The sequence below is a fragment of the Opisthocomus hoazin genome, chromosome 12, assembly GCF_030867145.1.
Source record: "Opisthocomus hoazin isolate bOpiHoa1 chromosome 12, bOpiHoa1.hap1, whole genome shotgun sequence".
NCBI lineage: Eukaryota > Metazoa > Chordata > Aves > Opisthocomiformes > Opisthocomidae > Opisthocomus > Opisthocomus hoazin.
The window spans coordinates 4858523-4874055 of record NC_134425.1 but is presented as its reverse complement, the minus strand read 5'-3'; the positions used below and the strand labels follow the sequence as shown (position 1 = coordinate 4874055).

The window sequence follows — 15533 nt, the reverse complement described above, 5'->3', positions numbered from 1 at the left end:
AGTCATGAACACTTCCAGAAGTAATGCATGATGTAGCCTCAGAGAGGCAAATGTCGCTTTACAGATACAGAAGGCATCCGTACACCTGCAAGGCATTTCTTTACTAACAAAGAACTAGTTATTTATTTGCAAATAAGCTGTTGGATTTTGTCAGCTGTTCTCCATTTTTTATGGCATGAACATTTTGCTAAAAGAAGTTTGAGGCAGCCTAGTGCTTTACAGCAAGTAATGGTGACACTGCACAGTGCGGTCCATCTTCACAGCGATTCACGACAATACCTTTTGTTCCTCCTCCTGTTTTTTCCTGTTGAAGTCTCCTGATAAAGCCTGGTTTTATCTGGGAAGGTACCAATAGCATCTCTTTCACACCTCAGCCAAATAGTTGTTCACATGGCAGCTTTAAAAGCCTCTGGGTTTATTGGTGGAAAAAATGCTTGGAAAGGAGAGATTCAGTACTTAAATTAGTTCTATCAGCACATATGTTTTTTTTCGGCTGGGACTTGTTCTCACAGAACTTCAAGCTGGATTATTTGTGTTAAACTTCCTGACTGAATTCCGAACAAGTCATCCTTCCCCACAACACTGACCTTTAGTACGAGGCCAGAATCATTTTAATTTGTTTCAAGTTTCCCTTATAAGCAAAAGAACAAGAAACCATATCCCTCTAAGACCTGGTTAGTTAGCTGCATGGCAAAATATTTTTGAATTCTAAGGGGGAAAACCCCATAAAGTTGGATGTTTCAAACTGACGTCCAAACGGCGTGCTTCCTGAATGGGGTTAGCTCTGCTGTCTTCCAGGCAACCAGTCTAAAAGCTATGGGAAAATAATGACTTTAAAGAAAGGTATTAAGCAACTAACCTGTTTTTAATCAGCGTTGTGCCCTAATGGAGGCCTTGCAGGGCATATTCCAGGCTCCTGTTGGCTGCTTCTGGCCGTGGTGGGGACAGAGATGATGACTTGGGCTATAGTCTGCTGAAGACACCAGGCCACCACGTTGTGTGGGTGCTGCTGCCTGTCTCCTGCTGGCACCTACGCTGTGAGCAGGAACCAGGGAACTGCTCTGGCTGAACCCAAGCCTACCTCCCTTTCTTCCTCTGTCTGTCTTTGCTGGATTAGTTTTAGCCCAGTTTGGTCCCCTGATCTGCTCCACCGCCCAGCTGCACGATTGCCTGTGCCACCCATGGGAGGAGGTGGCGTGAACGTAGGAGCAAGTGACTTGGAAGGAGCATGCTACACTTTCATTTTATAGCCGTGACTAGATATGAAGACAGGCAGTCTCAGTCCTGTGATGGCAAGGAATTGCTGAGAATTGAGAAGGATTTGATTGACACAGATCTTGGTAGCTTCTTGTTAGGAAGAGAAAGAAATATGTTTGGAGAGCCAGAGTTGGGAGGGCCAGCAGTGGGGTGAGCAGCTTGGGTACCCTTAAAAATAAGCAGATCTACTTGCTCCTCAGCGTAGTCCAGCAGCACAGAGGAGAGATGCCACAGAAAACCACCACTGTAGAACCCACTGTCAGTAGCCATGTCTTTGGTGGGATGTCTGTCTGTCTTCTTTATCGGGACAAAAGGGCGTTTCCTGTGTGCACAGTTCATCGGCCGGTTTGTTCCCAGACTTGCTGCTGCCCATAACTGGAAGTGCGCGGTCTTGACTTTTGCAGAGACTTGGCTTTTGTTCCTCCTTGCCGGACACGTAGTCTCATGCGCTTTTGGGACTGCGAAGGACAATCACAGAAGTGGGGAAGGGATTTTTTTTCCAGCACTAGGTGGCTGTATGGAGTGCTGCAGCCTCCTGCGCACAAATATTTAAAAAGCCGGGGAATGCACCATTCTCAAATGGAAAAGCCTCTGCCTTTTCACACCTCTTCTTCAGCATGATTTTTTTTTTTTAAAAAAAAAAGGTAGAAAATCAAAGAATAAAGGCATTTTATTTTTAGAAGCTTGTCACTGGCTGCAGACACCTTCATCTCTGTGGAGCCCAGGTGGGTGTGGAGCCCACCATAGAAGTGACTCTGGTGACTGGACTGTGATGGCTGCAGTTGGCTGGTGCTGCTGCTTTTTGCTTAGAGGCTTGGATTTGAGCATTAAGGGGAGAATCTATGTGTGTAGTATCTGGTCCTGACCTTTCCAAACGCTGATTGTAGTTGGAGGCCAGGCAGTGCTCCCCATGGGACGTGAGGAAGGTTAGGCAGAGGGTGTCCACGCCACGAGGGGACACCGGGCCGTTGGCAGGGCCCTGGCATCTGGTGATCCTCGGGTTAGTAGCAGTGAAAGAACCTTTCGCAACTGGGATCCTTTATGTGTTTGAGCTTCACCTTCTGAGGAGTTTATAGTGGTAGGAGCTATTGTAATCTTCCTCTTTTCCAGAGCTCTCTGGAGTGTAGCTCATGCAACTCCACACTGAAAACCACAGTGACGGGAATCATTTATGTTGCTTTCTCGTGGTGGCACATCCAGTATGATGGTATGTATTTTTAAGGGAGGAGGCCTAGCTGAGGATTAAAGATCCCAGGGTGCTCAAAGCTCCTGCGAACGCAAAAGGTGGGACACCTAAGGAATTAGCAGATCTGCTAAAATGAATATGTTTATTAAACCATGAAGTCTAGGGGCTCAGTAATACATTAGGTCTCCGCTGTGCTGGGTACTGTACATGAATAGCAAAAGGTTAGTTCAGGCCCCCAGATGTTTTTTGTAACTCTGCTTAAATTTTTAAATGATTTTGCTTTGCAGCCTTGTTTCAGGCTTGCTTGCTCTGAATGCTCTTGAATGAAGATCCCCAAGACATAAGAGTAATGTGCCGGAGCATTTGTCCCCAGTATTTTGCACACTTGATCGGCCGCGAGGAGGAGACGCTGCAGTGACTCATCTGACCTGTTAGACCCGAGGCAAAGAGTGCCAACAGTGGTCTCTTGCTGAGGTCCCCGTCACAAGATTGCAAAGCATTTCAGAAGCTTTTGTCAACAATTCTAGGTAATGGCCAGCAATTTTCCCACCGATGTCACCTGTAATGAACAGGGAAAGCAAAAACTAATTGGGTAAATTATGGTGAACTGCTTATGAGATCTTTTTACATCTAGCAATGTAGACCCACTGCAGGAACAGTACTGCTAAGGATGGCTGTGATAGGTTTTGTTTGTTTGTTTATTTTTTATAAGGACAGTTTTCAGTGCTAGACATAGAAATACTTTGCATAGTAGAACTGCCATTACATTAGGCCAGGAAGGCTTTGGCAATACTGAAAGATTCGTTGGTGTTTACTTGTAAACTTGTAGTTGTACAGTTGCAAGAGTGTCTTCCTTGTAATTAAAAAATAGCTTTTTGCTCTCAGAAAGTCACTGTCTGAATTTAAGACAGGACAGATGGGTACAGGTGGCAGCCATAGCGTGTTACCAGTTCTAACTGGCAAAATCCACTTAGGTATCACAGCAGATAAGGGTATTAGGGAGGGATTTAAAGGAGGATAATGGGGTAAATAACTGCAGGTCCTCCTGAGTGCCAGCCCTTTATAATCAGGAAGAGTCTTGTAGGAGACAGCGCACGGGAACAGGCAGGCGACAGCCGGGGCGTCCTGCCGGTCGCGTGGTCTGAGCTCCATCGCAGGTGCTGACAGGTGACTGCAGCGTGGTGCGAGCTTCCAGCCCCGGCTGGGAACACGGCAAGCGGTGCCGACGGCAGGAGGGGAGTGGGGAGAGAACAGAAGTGCTGGCTTCGGCAAGCCGAGCTGCTCCTATACATCTGAGTTACTGGCTTGAATATGTTTAACGGCAAAGTAGCTGGGCAAGGCAAGAGTTTGGAGGGTTGTTTTTTGGGGAAAAAAAAAAACAAACCTTCAGTTTGTTTCAGTGTCTATTTTTATATTGAAAGCAAACGTTCTTGTTTGCCCTCTGAAGGCAGCAGCCGAGCGTGGTGGGTCTCTGGGGGGGCAGCGGCGCTGGCCGGAAGAGCCTGCCAGGGCTGCTCTGGGATTTGTTTTCTTTTGATTATGGGAAAAATCACCCGAGATATTTCTGTGCATGCACAGCATTCTTAATGACTGAAAAATCTGTTGTCAGCTAGGGACAAGGGGGAAGTGCCATCTTGAAAGACGACACAAATCGTTGGCTGAGGTCTAAAAACCCAAACAAACTTATTTTTAGTCACTTCCAGAAGCTTCTACTACTACAAAAAAAAAAAAAAATTGTGAGCGCTGCACAGCTAAACTTGGACGTGCTGTGGTGGAACTTCGTGGAGTTCACTGCAATTCGCAGCATCAGGCACGAGAGGAGGGTCTCCTCCATCGCCTCCCGGATGATGATTACGGATCTCCTCCAGGCAAGTCACGCGGCAGCGGTGTTGGCAGGCCTCTTGGGGGGCTTGCTGAGGCTCTGTGCCAGCCCCGGCTCCGAGCAGCCCGCTGGAAGAGGGCGAGGGACCGGTGGTGCTGCTCTTGCCTTGCTGGTGCTGGCTGGGTAGCTGGCTCTGCTGCCGGTGCGCGCCGGGGGGCACAGGGCAGGACGGAGTGTGCTCCCCAGGGCTATCTGTTTTGAAATAACTTTGACATTTCCACTGGGAAAGGTCCTCTGGTGACATGCCCGTGTCCTCCAAAGCCAGCATGCTTGGCACCGTGCGGGAGGCTGAGCGGTGGCCATCTGCTCCTCAAATCAAGCCACTGGCCGGGTCGCCTCTGGCTCTCCCACCTTTCAGCCACCTTTGTTCTGGTTCAACATATTTCAGCTTTTTTTTTATCCCAGACACAACAAAACCTGGGTTCGAAGCTTGCGAGCCCGTGCTTCGCTGTGGGGCGGCCCCTGGAAGCAGCCTTCCGATGGGCACAGGAGTCTGACCCCCATCTTCAGCCAGAGCCTGGCCCTGGCCTGGGGGTCCCGCCCCGCCGCCGCCTGTCCTTGGGCGCGTGTCTGCAGCTCCCAGAGGGAGAACTGCCTCACTGGTCAAATAGGATGTTTAGTAAACTTGAGCTGGAGAGGGAGTAAGCAATAACATGCACTGCCAGGTAGCGCGAGGAAACGTGCTGGTGTACGTGCAAGTTTTGTTATCGCCTGTCTCTGAAGAAGAATGTTGGGAGACATTTAAAATATTCCGTAACCCCTTGCCAGTGAATCTCAAGGGGCCTGGTTCCCTCTAAGACGGGGTCTTCGCACAAAACAGCCCTTCAGCCCAGTTGCACCTCTACATGTGGCTTTATTATTTGTATGTATTGTGCGTAGTATGGACAGCAAGTTCCTATCTGTGGATTTGGGAGGTGCTTTTTTTGAGGTGGGAGGTGCTCAGGACAAACCAAACCTTTGTCGCTTCCACGAGCAGATAGCAGGGGTGACGTGCCGTGACAGCAGCGCTGCAGAGGTTCTGGACAGAGCGTCAGGAGACTGCCCTGGCACCACTACGAGCGCGAGCGGCTCGCTTTGCAGTTCCTCTGCGCGCAGGGACGGCAGCTGCCGGGGTACGTACAGCCCTGCTCACCTCTGCGCTCCCCTTTCACAGGGAATCGCTGCCGAGCCTCCGCAGCATCCCTCTACAGCGCTGCTTGCTTTCGGGCTGCGTGTTTGTACACGTGGCTGCAATCGAAGACCCAGCTCGAAGAAGACGGCAGCCTTTGGTCCCTCCTGCTTCCCACGCCCTGACGGTGCCTGCTGAGCCTGCAAGCTAATTCCTGCTGCAGGAGATCCTTCGACCTGGGGTGCAGGTAACAAAGCCACACCATTTTTGTGAAAGGTGATACAGAAGTTACTGACTGCAGTGCAGTAGGTGCCTAGCTTCATATTAACTTTTGGCTCATCAGCAAAGGAGAAGATTTCAGCTTTGAAGGTATTGTGATTAATACAAAAAAAAAAAAGCTGAAGTTGAATTATATCATGAAATCCAGTATGCTTTGTCAAAGCATTGTCTGGCGGCTGCCAGAGCCATTGATTTAGCAGATTTTCTGCTGTGTGTTGCAGAGTAAAGTAAGAAATATTTAAAGAAAACTTTGTTTTGCTTCACTTTCCTTCTTTTTTTGATTCCGTTTGGAAGATGCAATGACACAGTCTTCAAGGACTTCTGCTCCATTTCAGAAGCATCCATGAGCTCTTCCACATAGACATTTTATTATTTTTTTTCCCCATTCTGATGGGGCTCCTGGAAAAGAATTGGCTAATTGCATATTAACTGGCAGTAAATTCATTGTTTTTTAAAATAGTTTCTTCTGGCTTTTAAAATAATATGGTTTTGATCCAGAGCTTGGAAAAAGTGCTGTAAGTGAGAGAGTAGCTAGCAGCTGATTGCAAGGAAAGTAATTTATTAAAAATAAAGGTTACAAACATCTTTTTAAAATAGCGAATGAAATAATGTCTATAGCCAATGAAAGTCAGATCTTGCTACAGCTGGATGCCTGTCACTTTTACCGTGAGGTGTGGTATATTGGGGTGATGAAAGAACAACGAGCCAAATGGTAGGTGTAGCTGTTACGGGCTGGGCGTGCAGGCAGCAGATGATCTGCCCCAAGCCATGAGGCATTGCTGGGAGCAGCGGGATGCGCTTAAAGCGGCCGTAGCCGTCGCTGGACCACGAGTCACCGTGTCGGCAGAAGGGATTCAGGTATGGCAGTGAGCCCTGGCGAGCAGCCTGTGCCCAGGTGCCCAGTCCTGTGCCCTCTGCTCCCTTGCTGGGAGATGCCCTGCTGAGGAACGGCAAATGGAACAGTGTGGAAATCTGTGACGCTTGCTGTTCTTTTCTATTCTGTTTCGGGTACAGGACAGAGGAGTGAGAAGAAGGTGTCACTGCCCGGTGAGCCCAGGTGCGGAGGAGGGCCACCACCATCCTGCTGGGAGACAGCCACAGCTCCTGCTGCAGGACACCACTGCCCGCTGTGCCTCGCCACTTTAAAGGAGCTCCGTGGAAAAAGAATGTCTGGGCGCCACGTCCACTGGTAGAGGTAGGCGCAGTTCAGCGCACGGCTTGCAGGCATCGCAGGTAAGGCTTGTTGCTTTCTCCCCAGCGCTGTGCCCTGCCACGTCTGCCGTTTTCATTTTCTTCCCTGCTCCGTCTCTGCATCCACCCTTACGCAGTGTGCAGCCTTTGCCAGCTTCAGGTGAAGGTGCTTTGGCGAGACCAGAGCCATGCGCTAGCGGGCCTGCACAGAGCAGAGTCTATTGCTGTTTTTATTTCCCCGCTGGCAAGCTTGTCGCGTCTGACTGCTGAAGCTTTTGGCTGCAGGATTCAGGCGGTAAAAGACACAGCTCAACACAGTAATTTTCTTTCCTGTCCCAGTGCCCTGTCTCACGGAGGGCATGAGACACTCGCACTGAGCGGGAACCAGCACGGCTTCCTTGGTTTTAGCGGCCAAGACCCATTTGCACCAGTTGGAACCGCGCATGTCGCTGCTTCCTTACTGTGCCTGGCAGCACCGAGGGGTGCCGCTGGCCTTCGTTTGCCTCGCCAGAGCAGCCAGTAATTAACCGATCGGGTGGCTTTAACATTCCTGCAATAGTTCACGTGTCAGATTTCTAACAAACGGGGTTTTTTTGCTAGTCCGTTTAACCATTTGAATTGCTGCAGCTAACCAATGCAGTACTTGTTCTTCGAGGTGATGACTTCTCAGATGTGTACACACAAATGTGGGCTTTTGTGGATTTTTTTTCAGCTGTGACACAAACCTTTAAGAATTTGTTCTTAAATGTGTTGCTAGATAGATATTTATTTAACCACTTCTGGCAAAGCAGCTCTCCGCATAGTTTCTTATGGTTCATACAATTTTCAGTCTGTGCTCCTCCTGCGCTGTGTGTGGGAGCGCAGTGATTTACGCTGGCCAATGCAGTCTGTTTTCTTCTGAGGGGACAGAAACTGAGCGCACGGGGAAAGCGCAGGTACAGCAGAAGTGCACTAGTTCTTATTATGTGCTTCTAATAAACAGTATGGCAGCTTGGTTTGGCTGCCTCAGTGTTAAGTGAAGAGATGTCGAGAACTGCACTGAACACTAGGATGGGACCCTAAATGAATTTGGAACAGGAAGTAATTCCTTTTAGTCGTCTGGAGTTTTACCAAAAATCGTGGTTAACTCCATAGCTTTTAAAATATGTAATTCAGCCGCTGATGAGCCCAGCGGTGGTGACTGAGGGATGACCTGCAATTTATTCTGGAAAGCAATGCCCTCCACTTAATGGGTGACGCTGTCATGTCCAGCTTGGTCCCTCTTTCCAGCCCTTACTTTGATAGTTCCACCTTCCAAGTTTATCGTCTGTAAGTGAACCCCAAGCATGAGGCTGTGGCACCAGCTGGGATCAGTCTGGCAAATTCAGCTAATTCAGTGCTTTTTGAGGCTGCATGAAACCACAGAGCGGCAAGCAGGGCAGCAGGCAGGAAGCAGCTTGCAGGATTTTGCTGCCCTAAACTGCGTTGAGTAACGAGGTCTGAGTTCTTGAATGGGAGACTGGCTGTGATTACAGACCACTCTCCTCCGCTTTTAAATAGATTTCACAAGTAGAGGTTGTGTCCCAGTGTTTAATGTAAATAAATCAGTGCCTGAATTAAGGATGATTTAGCACAAAAAAAGAAAAAATCCCAGATGATGCCTTTGCCAAAGCCATGCCAATCCAAAAACCTTGCAAACTGCAGTGCTCGCACTGGATCTGAAGTTGTCTTCAGCAGGGTCCTGGTTCTTGGCCTTTCTACATTTGCTAGCCTCTGCCACCTTTTCCTCCTCTTCGCTGGCGTGACGTTAATGGCGTGGGCACCAGGGCTCCAGCCAGCTGCTCTCCTGGAAAGAAACCTGCAAGGCCAAGTGTGAACACTGAGCAGCTTTGTTGCTGCCTGTCAGGCGGGGCTGATTAACAAACGCTGCAGCAGCAGGAATGAGACGGCCATTCCAGCTTCCCCAGCGACACACCCAAGGGAATACTTAAGGTATTTTATATACATAAATATATAAGGTGCTATACATAGCTCTCTATACACGCACATGTATATATTTTGCTTTGAGTACGTGTTGGTGGTGGGGTGTTGCACCAGATGACCTCCTGAAGCCTTGTCCAACCTCACTCAGGCTATGAATTCGAGGGGCTGAACTCCGCGTGCGAGGGGTGCGAGCTGAAGGCAGCCTCACCAGCTGAACGGCTCCCAGCGCTAGCCAAACGTCTCTGCTTCGGCCCTGGGATGACTCGGAAAACCCCTCGTTCTGCCAATGGCTGCAAGGTGAAGGGCGCAGACCTGGGGCCGGTTGGTAAGGTGACGGGCAGGGCCAGCACGGCCCTCCGGAATAATCCGTTTGCCAGATTTAGCGGGCGTGCAGCACGCACGCGTTCCGTCACACAGTGCCCCGCGGCGCCGGTGCTGTGCCAGGGAGCCCTACCACACCGCAGCCGTCCGCGGGGCTGCCCCGGAGCCGCGGCCCGATTCACGCCCTCCCTGCGGCCAATCTACGTGCTACGGGCCTTTTCCCCTACGCGCTTCCTGCAAGGAGGCCCACGAGAGGCAGTTCATGTTTTTAAGGACTCTGTTCTTTTCAGCCAGGCTGGTTATGGGTTGGTATAAATTCTTGCTGCATTAAGAGTATGTTCTAGATTTTATTGACTCCATTTGTGTCACCCACGTGGTGAGGCACTGTTAAAACTTTGAGTTGGCCAGTCTTTGTGCTTTTTTGTCTTCAAGGAGGGTATAACTTACTCATTGTCAATGAATTTTAAAAAATTATGAGAAAAATAGCACACATGTGAAGGCCCTGTAAAAGTGTGGTGCATCTGTTTCACAGCACAGCAGGGCAGACTGTGTCCCTAGAACTGGGGCATTTGTAACTCTTCCCATTCCCTGCAAAAGAGAAATCTGCCAGAATAGCCCTCGTGTGCAAGCCACCAGTCCGCTTGCTTTCCAAGGGCGACGTCCTTGGTACTCTGCCAGGCCAGGGTGGCCGAGCCGCAGCGCGGGCTGCTCGGGGTGGGGGGGGAAGGGGGCATCCCACGGAAGGGGCAGCTGGTGAGCATCTGGCTTCTGCAAGTCGCTGGAGGGAAGAGCACCGCGAGGATGGCAGCCTGACCAGCTCAGTGGAAAGGAAAGCCCCTGAACAGGAGGAAGCCAGGAAGCAACTGGTTCTTGTCCTCTTTCCCCAGGCATCCACTTCTGGCCATAGCTGGAGAGAAGAGGCCAGTGCTGACGAACCTCCTGCCCGACAAAACAAGCCATCGCTGCTCTTGCAGGAGCGCTGTGTGCGGAAGGTCAAGGGGACCAAGCTCGCATCTGTTCTGTGAAGCTGGAAACAAGAAGGTGGCAAAGAGCTTCAGGAAGGTGAGATATATAAAAAAGCATCTTCTTGATGCTGTCAGAGCTCTGGCCGCGGCTTCTGAACTACCGTGACTTAACATGAAAATTTAGAAAATGCCCCAAACCAAGATCCGAGTGCTTAAAGCTATGCAAGTTCATAGCCCAGGCAAGGACTTCTTTCCTGGAACATTCCAAAAATTAGTGGGAGTCTTGAAAAGGAGGTGCTCCTCAATACTGCCTGTCCTACCTGTGAACTAGCCAGACTGGTAAAGCTTCATTACAGATTGCCAGAGTGGCTAAATTCTTCTCTAAGTGCAGCTGCAAAACATTAGCTGTGGGCATATTTCAGCCCTTAATTAGTAACACTTGCACTGGAGGACCAAAATCTTTCCTGAATGCAGCTGCAATCAATTAATATCAGACATTTCTGTAGGCAATACAAGGGTCTCCTGAACATTGCTTTAGTGCCCACCTACATTAAAAAAATCACTTATATGCAACAAACTACAAAATCAAAGATAACTACAAAATGTCTTTATTGAAAAAAGCAGATTATAGCATCTAAGGTTAAATGAAACTTCTGACTTTTTAATATTAAATAACTTAGGATGATAGCAAGTAGCTTCTTCTTTAGATAAATAAATCTACATTTCCCAATTCTTTTCTTCAACAATCAAGGGAATCAAACACTGAAACACAAAACCACAAGTAATTCTAAAGACTAAAAGACAGAAGCACATTGAAAGATTTTACAAGGATATATATACAAAAATAGTTAAACTAATGTATATTTTCAGCATGTAAACGAGTTACATGATATACAAACTGGGAATTTATATATTTCCTACAAAATAAAAATCAACGTTGGTCCAAGTTCTTGGAAGAAAACTATATTCTTTTAAAGAAAATGAAAATATTTCTCAAATGAAAACTTAATTTAAGTCAAATTATATACTCTAGTTACGGCATTAGTTACAGGATGAATCACAAACTTTTAAACTTTTCTTGAAACACAAGAAAGCAGCTTTTGTCTCCTTTAGAGCTTTGGTTTACTTAACTACTCTGGAATTTCTGGTCTTAAAGAGCTCCTCTAACCATGTTTTCCTTTTGAAGCTCCACCTTACAAAATATATACACACACACACGTGCACAAGTGAAAGGGAAAGGAAAGCAACCCAAACAAACCCTCTTGGAAAGCTCAATTATCCGAGTGCATTCTTTTGTTTTGTTTTCAAATTATTATTTTTGTCCTTTCTTTGGAATGCATCCGCCAGTGCACGAGGGACTCTGAACCGCCTGCCACAGCTCTGTGCTGCAGGGACTTTGCGAGATTCCTTCCCGAAAGGGAAAGGTGTAGTCCTGATGCAAATAGGAAGAAGTTGTTATTGTTTTGGCTTTATGGAAACACTCTGAAAGTGCAGCAAAGTCTTCTGAAGAACAATCACATCATAAAATGGACTCTAGAAAAGTTTACGTCTGTGTTGAACTGATTTAACGTAAGAATACTTCATGCAAATATAAGAAAACCATTAAAAGAAGCTTTCTCATTTACCTAATTCCCCAGACAGGAGGTAAAATGTGCAGAAACTGTCACTAGCACTGAAGAGTACAGCACATTACTATTTTAGATTTGCTTTTATTTTTCTCTTAGATTGGAAAAAAACCCTGGCAAATTTCACTCCAGATCCAGTTTTTACACTAAACACTGGAAAAGCAAAGCTGTACTTCATTATACAGCAACGGAACGCACCTGTCCAGAGAAAATACTGGAACAGCCACTGCTGCTTTCTGGTTTGAAACACAGTGCTTCGTCCATGGTGAAGTAGTACTTTGCAATGCTTTTACCACCACGATGCTTAACACATGAGAAGTGAGTAGACCTACAAGAGCCTGACAAATTAACATGTGACATGAAATGAAGTATTATTCTGCTCTACAGTATGAGCGTTTCACAAACAGAAAGCAGCAGAGGCACAGTTCGGTACGCACGGGCTAGCCAGCGCGCTGTCCCGGGGGGAGCGTGTCGGAGCCGACCCTGGACCTTGGCCCTGGAGGAGGCCAAGCGCTGAGGAGGGTGCCGGCAGGAGACCGGGCGGAACGCCGGGGTAAGTCCCCTCCGCCTCTGGCCACTGCCATTTGGAGGGTTTTGCTTCCATACTGGTAGAGCAAAGCGCTTTTCCAGTACAGCGAGCACTGTTACGGGATGACTTGCTCGCAGGAACAGACCCAAACCTTCGCTGTGCATTCTAATGATTCTTTTCTTCATTTGGGTTCCTTAATACATATTGTAAAGACAGGCAAGTAAAAATGCCTCAAAGCTAAATGTGGCCCAAAGCAGCATCCTTAAATGGTAAAAGTATTACAGTGCAGCTCAACTACAACTTTATCCTGAAGCTCTGGTATCTTCCACGTTTGTAATTGCCCTGGTCATAGACTCCAATTTAAGATAGCTTTTTTCCCCTTCTCTGGCCTTTGCTGTTGGGGCCAGAGGCGCATGTACGTCTGCTCCTTGTGAGGCTGGGCTGGTGGCTGCGGACATAGAGCTGGTGTTCGCCAGCGCAGCAAGACGTCTGCGTGCACCCCGCGCCCTCGCGTCTGCAGGCCGGGCCCCTTCTGTCCCACTGCAGAAACGGGGTACTGGCTGCACTGTGATTCCTTCAAAACATGGCTATCACATTAAGTATGTTAACTATAAACTGGTATACATTAATTAGAAAATGACTTTTTACAGGAGCACCTGACTTGCCAAGGAGCATTCAGCAGGACAGGTTAATCTCAGCCAGCGGAAGTTTGGCAGAAGTTCAGCAAACACACCTTTTGTTCCTTACTAACAGAAAAAACACAGTTCACAGGAATTTTCCCTGCCCGCCCCCCCCTTCCGCACGAGGAAATTCCAGACTATCAAAACGTTCTGTTGAGGGAGTTAATTATCCCACTTAGGAATTAGTGTCCACTGGATGCTCTTTGTACTTTTCAAGAGCACCACAAACGGCTTTCAAAACATCCGTGGAGCATAAGGAACTAAACTGCAACGGTGTTGCCAAATAAGCGAGTCATTTCACCAGTCTGCGTGCTGAATTTAACACGGGATCCTTTGCGAATGGATCCGTCAGGTTCTCAACGTGGTGAGAACTGGCACGGAAAGGTCCCAATTTGCACATGTGGAGAATCTGGTCTGGTACTTCCACTTCCTCTGGCACAGAAGAATTTTATTTTATTGTAATTTTGGATACAGTTAAAGACAGCAATGATGGATTTATTTAAAATATAAATTCAGGAAGGCTGGATCAATTCTCATGAGAATGCAAGGAATTTTTTGAACATACAGATGTGTGATTTGCATGTAAATCATCAACACATGGTAGAAAACAAACCATAAAAAAGATTCATCTAACTTCCTATATGGAAGACATATATTTCCCCAGAGCTCTGAGGTTACTGTAAAAGCTTATGCAAAATATGAAAGTGTGTACATTCTATGTACATCTAATACTTGTTATAAAATACCAATGCTTCAGTGGTCTGATTCTCTAAATTATTATTTCTGCTAAACTGTATTTGTTTTCCAATGAAGACAATCACCGTAATCAGTTCAAAAGTACATCTAGAAAAGAACACAAAGCTGGAAAGATAATACAAAACCCACTGCCCCCCTCGTTTTAATGATGTATCACCATACAGTCGTAAAGCAGTTGGTAGCAGATGAAGTCTTGTATAAAACAAGTAGTGGACCTTCGCGTAGAAACGGGCTGCTAACCCTATTACACAAAAAACAGGTTTAAAAGATGAATTCTTTAGTAAGTGCCAAATCATCAAGCTGATATGAATGCTTTTCGAAACCATGGCTATGTCTGCATGCAGCAAGCGATTACAGAGGTCCCTAACTTTCTTCAACTGTTACGACCCTGCACGTGCCCATCTTTCGGGTAAATTCCTCTGTGTTTTTTTTACATGAGCTGCTTGCTGCATTTCTTTAACAAGCTAAACAGTCTGTTGACGACTGTGGAACCTTGGAGGATGGAAGGCGGGCCTGACGCTTCTTCCCCAAATGCCGTTACCTAACCCATGCTGAAAACCGTCCTTGCCAAGAACACTTGTTTGCTTCCTGGTCACTGCTTCTGGGAAGCTAAGTTCTAAAAAATGTGAGACTGTATTCTCTAAGACCAGAAATCAGCAAAACTAGCTAAAATGCTAGCATTATCTTATCATGCTCGCTGCAATATGATAAGGTGCTAACTATTGGAAAGTAATTCTACATTCCCTCCTTCGGCAAAACCTCCACTGCAGGGAAGCGAGCGGGGCGTGCAGAACAGCCCTTTGTAGCACTGGTTTCAGAAACGCTGCCATTTGCAGTTACAGCTGAGTGGTGAGTGATTTGTTCAAGTAGACGGTGTCTCAGTGAAAATGCCTAGATAAAAGAATGCGTATGTACAAGATCAGAAAAGGACCCCTCACCTCCGATTTAAAAAATAAATAGCTGGCTTAGATGGTTATTACTGGAATCTCATCTTTAAAGGAGCAGGAAAGTAATTTTTACATTTTTGTCTTCTCTTTCAAACAGCTTACTGGCAAGGGCAACGTCTTTCAGAGTTCTGTGACATGCATGGGGTAGCTCGGAGGCGGATGTGACGGCAGTTTCAAGTTCAGGCGCCTGATGTGGCAGCCGTGGCAGAGCAAGTGGCCCTCCAGAGGGTAACAGCGGTGCCCCTCCTCGTCGTTGAGCTGCAAGCCACAGTCCTGGAGGAAACACAGAGAGCCCCGGTGAGCGCGTGATGCGAGCGGGGCGTCTCACAGCACCGCTGGCCCACCTGCGCGGCCCGGAGCGCGCCCTCCACGCCTCAAAGCCAGCAGCCTCCAGCGTTTTCGGCAGGCCGACCCCGGCTGTCTCGGATTAAGCAAAATGACATCACTGACACCAAACAGGACAGTCCATAGTAGCACCCAGCATTTTTTCCCCGCTGTTGCCCATTCTGGGGTCTCCTTCATCTAATAAATATTGATGCAAATCAGACAGAAACAGGCCAGGGGCTGACCCTGACGCTTATAACCTGGAAGAGGTGAGAACAGAGGAGGAGTGAACTCTGCAGCAAGGCAGCGAGCAAGAACCGGGGGAGCATAAGTAGAGAACGAGAGGAGTGGCAAAAAGCGGGAGATGAGAGACACGTTTTACTTCTAAAGCAGGGCTACGCTTTCTCTAATTTGGAATTAAAAAAAATTAAAGACCTCAAGGCCAATGGTCCATCTTTAGAGGAAATCTGTCAGTACTTCTGGGGCCGGCACATAACTACCGGGACACGGGTGAACAACAG

The 15533-nt window shown here is 47.6% G+C and overlaps 1 protein-coding gene across 2 annotated transcripts in view; it reads right to left on the bottom strand.

The window, feature by feature from the left end:
- Window positions 1–13412: 13412 nt before the first annotated feature.
- Window positions 13413–15533, bottom strand: part of WTIP (WT1 interacting protein) — an 87097-nt gene continuing 84976 nt past the window's right edge. For both annotated transcript variants that reach the window (XM_075433796.1, XM_075433797.1), the window contains exon 8: window positions 13413–14961. In XM_075433796.1, the coding sequence (XP_075289911.1) occupies window positions 14809–14961 (153 nt within the window). In that variant the 3' untranslated portion in view covers window positions 13413–14808. The remainder of the gene's footprint in view (window positions 14962–15533) is intronic.